General features: G+C 44.6%; 1 protein-coding gene across 1 annotated transcript in view; it reads left to right on the forward strand.

Moving 5' to 3' along the window:
* The first annotated feature begins 585 nt into the window (after positions 1-585).
* LOC115241366 (neural cell adhesion molecule 2-like) overlaps positions 586-4424 on the forward strand; it is a 204214-nt gene continuing 200375 nt past the window's right edge. The window contains exon 1 of the mRNA XM_029817087.1: positions 586-1019. Coding sequence (XP_029672947.1) covers positions 896-1019 — 124 coding nt within the window. The 5' untranslated portion in view covers positions 586-895. The remainder of the gene's footprint in view (positions 1020-4424) is intronic.

Consider the following 4424-nt stretch of genomic DNA (forward strand, 5'->3'; position numbering starts at 1 on the left):
TCATCGTTGAATTATCGCGTATAAACGATATTTTGCGTCAAACAGTGTCGTAGCGGACCACAGTCGAACCGGGACGCGCTTAGGAATATTTTAACACTGACGGATCAAAGGCGCCTCTTCTCTTTGACGATAGCCGCTTTCGTAGCCAACCGTGCCGTCAATGGCTCGATGTGTTTGTATATCGGTGGCACTGCGGCTCGTTAATCACCACCACTTACTTGGACCACCCCCGTTGGTCATCCGCAAATACGATCGAGCGACACACTATTGTCTGTCGTGGCCCCTTAAAAGCGGATACGTGCCGAATCGTCATTACGTGAGACACGGCTTGACAGAGATGTAGACGGCGAAAAGGGGAGGAGAAGGGGAATAAAAGAATCGTCGTCGAGTACGCAGCGAGTCGCGTATTTTCGGGAGATTCGCGTAACAAAGGCCGCGCCACGATTCCGGAATGCGACGAGACGAGCCAAGTTTGACGAGCGCGAGCGCGAAACTGTGCCGAATCAAACATCGTTCCTTGTCACGCAACCCCATTGTTCCGGAGATGAAGATACTCGCGGGGTGGGGGGGTGGTCTCGCGCGTCGCGGATTCGTCGAACCGATCAGTACTCGCGCGCGATCCGTCCGAACAACCCAACCCCGGTTGGTTGGCCTCTCTCGTCATCTTCGAAAATCCGTCGCGGACGAGGATGATGCGCGGATATCGTGTACGCGATAATCGACAACCGCGTCGTCCGGATTTCGGACTTGACTAGATCTCCTCTCCGAAGAGTGAAGATCCGTTGGATCCTTTGGATCAGTGTGCGTTTTCGAACAGTGAGGGTGGATGTACACCGACGGCGTACCTTGGTGATATCGGTGTTGCTATGATCGTGCCGCGTCACGTGGAACGATCATGATTTACTTTAGGCCGCACGACGGGAGGAGTCTACGGTACAACGCGAACGCGAGACACTTGAACGTGCTCGTCGTGCCGCTCTTTCCGCTCTGGATTATCGGCGCATTCTGCGTGAAAGACAGTAAGTGGCTGTTGAATTTATTGTTGTGTTTTATCATATTTGCGTGAGGTCGAACGGAATCGCGGCTCGACCTGATTCTCTCTTTTCCCCCGTCCGACCGTTCATCTGTCATTAAAGTTAATTTGATTTATTTTGATTGTAAAGGAAACAGCAAACGAAAGGCTCTTGATATTTTAACGAGAAGTATCGTGAAACATTCTATATATATATATTTATATCAAACGAAGTACTCTTTCTCGGACACACGGGCATCCTACACTTTATTGACAGTTGTGTTGACATATTTCATCCAAACGCGACAAAGCATAAACTTTCAAAGTTGAAACACAATGAAGCATACATAACGAATTTCATCGAGTAACTCTCCTTCGTCTATCATCGTTGAATTATCGCGTATAAACGATATTTTGCGTCAAACAGTGTCGTAGCGGACCACAGTCGAACCGGGACGCGCTTAGGAATATTTTAACACTGACGGATCAAAGGCGCCTCTTCTCTTTGACGATAGCCGCTTTCGTAGCCAACCGTGCCGTCAATGGCTCGATGTGTTTGTATATCGGTGGCACTGCGGCTCGTTAATCACCACCACTTACTTGGACCACCCCCGTTGGTCATCCGCAAATACGATCGAGCGACACACTATTGTCTGTCGTGGCCCCTTAAAAGCGATACGTGCCGAATCGTCATTACGTGAGACACGGCTTGACAGAGATGTAGACGGCGAAAAGGGGAGGAGAAGGGGAATAAAAGAATCGTCGTCGAGTACGCAGCGAGTCGCGTATTTTCGGGAGATTCGCGTAACAAAGGCCGCGCCACGATTCCGGAATGCGACGAGACGAGCCAAGTTTGACGAGCGCGAGCGCGAAACTGTGCCGAATCAAACATCGTTCCTTGTCACGCAACCCCATTGTTCCGGAGATGAAGATACTCGCGGGGTGGGGGGGTGGGGGGAAGGGGGAGAGAGAGTAAAATCTCCTCGTCTTAATTCCGACGAGGGGAGAGATCTCATTTCTCGCGATGCGCTCGAAACGCTATTTGTGCGTATCAACCCCTGCGGCACGCGACGCGAGATTGATCGAATAATTATCGCAATAAAGCCGGAAAATTTTTTCGCCGCTTTAGCGTTAGTGACTGCGCGAAAGTTGACAATTTCCCGTCGACGGAGCGTTTCAACGGAATGAAGGATATTAGCGCGCTTCGTAGTAAGCGACGGAGGTGTTAATGACATCTAAGTGTTGGTCGAGGGATGCTTGAAAGACTCTCGCTAGATTATCATGATAATCTTAACGGCTTCACTATTCAAATTTCCTCTACTGTATAATTTCAAGTAATGACTTGAGGAGAATATTGCAAATTAATTAAGATACAGATATGTAACATCTTCTTTTGATATATTTACTTAAATCGAGCTGGAAAGTAAATCGATGTGTATTGTAAATTACACAATATAACTCCCTATAATGTTCTTTGAAAATATTTTTTATTAAAGTTACACAAATTTAATTGATTAAACTAATAATTATCTTTAGGACACAATATTTTCATGACAAAGTTAGGAAAATTCTTATCAATCAGAGTATCGGATTATGCGATTAATTTATTTTATATTTTTCACATATATTTCCGTTGGAAAGATTTGGAAGGAAAGGTTCGTCATAGATGAAAATTATAGATAACCAGACCGTCTACATAATGAACTACCGGTTAAAGCTGAACGTGGCATTTGCACGCACACTTAGATTGCGTCAAAGATAAGCTTTCTATTTTATTATGCCGGTCACTTAACCGAGGCGAATCGAGGAAGACTGTAGTCGGTTTCCGGATGAAACGTTAGAACCTCCGGCATGCGGGAATGACCGAGCGGACGATTGGCTACTCTCTTAGTTGGTATTCAGTTGATTCCTCCGACCGAATATATAAGCGTGCATTTTGCCGCTTACAAAGGAACACGGCGGCGGACGGCATTATTCGATGCACGAGATGTTCCGTTTTAGCAAGTAGCGTCGACAAAGCTATAGACAAATGGCTATGGCGAAGCGCAGAATTCCAAAGAGTCGAGGAAATCTCGTTTCCATTGTTTGTAATCGAGATTTAATATCGATGCGATTCTCTCCATCGGCGCGCCAGAAGAATACCGAAAGCTCCGAATCACTCGTCGAGTGTATAGCGCGATTTCAGATGTATCACAATCTGTAACGTTTATAACTTAAATTACATAATTAACGAAGAGTATAATTTAAAAAAAATATATTCTATTATTTTAAACGATTTCGCGCCCTAGAGTTTTCCGAGACTCTAAAATCTCCTTCGGGAACTTGTAGCAGTAGAATCTTGTTCGCTTAAAAATCGTTTATTTAACTCAATTATTTGTAATAAATGTCTTGAAGATAATTCATGCACGTACAACTGTTTCATTATCCCCATTGTCTCGCGAAAGTGTGTTGTCCTACTATTTGTAAAAACTGTTTTATTTTTATTATCTGCCAATGATTTTATTAATTAATTTTGCACATTACAACCAAGTAAAAATGATTTTTATTCAATAAGCGATTCAATATATCTGCCCTTAATTAGTCTTGTCATACTCAATGATTGGTTTTGCTGATGCGTATAACGTACACGTAAACATTCATCAAAGTGTATGACGCGTCGTACGCGTTAATATCTCGCAATATCGAGACGAACGATAAATTTGGCCAGGTTTATTTACCGTCGGTGATGATTAATTCCAGTGGATCGAAATTCGCTGAAATGACAACAGAGAGTATCCCCGTCCCCCTTCACCCTCCCGTCTCACGCTTTGTCATAAGTCAAAAAGTTACGACAAGCTCGCGTTACACGTTTATCATCGCCAACAGTTCTCGCAACTCATCATACAGACGGATCACGTCACGACGTCATGCCGGGAGTTACAGTGTTTCCAGTAGCAACAGCAGCAGCAGTTCATCCTCTCGACAAACAGATTCCCATCTAGCGGCTACCATTCGCCCCGCCGAATTTTAAACCGAGTTTAACCTGCCGCTCAGACCAAATACAACGTAAGGTCGATCCTTGGTTTAACGTCACGCTGAAAGAATGCTTTCTTAAACACTTTTCGCGAATCCAGTACGTGCCCGAGAAAACACAGCCAAGCTTGATGATCGATAGTGCGCTCGCGCGCGTGCAGGAGCGTTCCCATTCTTACGCTCTAATTCTACGCTAAGATGCCTCCACGCCATGTTGTAGATTTTTGTTCTTCTCCGCGCGCTTCCCATTTCATTACGTATTTTCTCGAGTCAGACGTGCCGCGCGAAGCTGCTTTACGTTTTTTTTTTTTTTTTTTTTTTTTTTTTTCTTCTGATTTCCATACTTTTTTACGGAGTGTAAAAAATCGATCAAAATTGGACTATACCAATCGATAGAAAA

Source organism: Formica exsecta, unplaced genomic scaffold (genome assembly GCF_003651465.1).
Source record: "Formica exsecta isolate Colony F162 unplaced genomic scaffold, ASM365146v1 scaffold48, whole genome shotgun sequence".
Lineage (NCBI taxonomy): Eukaryota > Metazoa > Arthropoda > Insecta > Hymenoptera > Formicidae > Formica > Formica exsecta.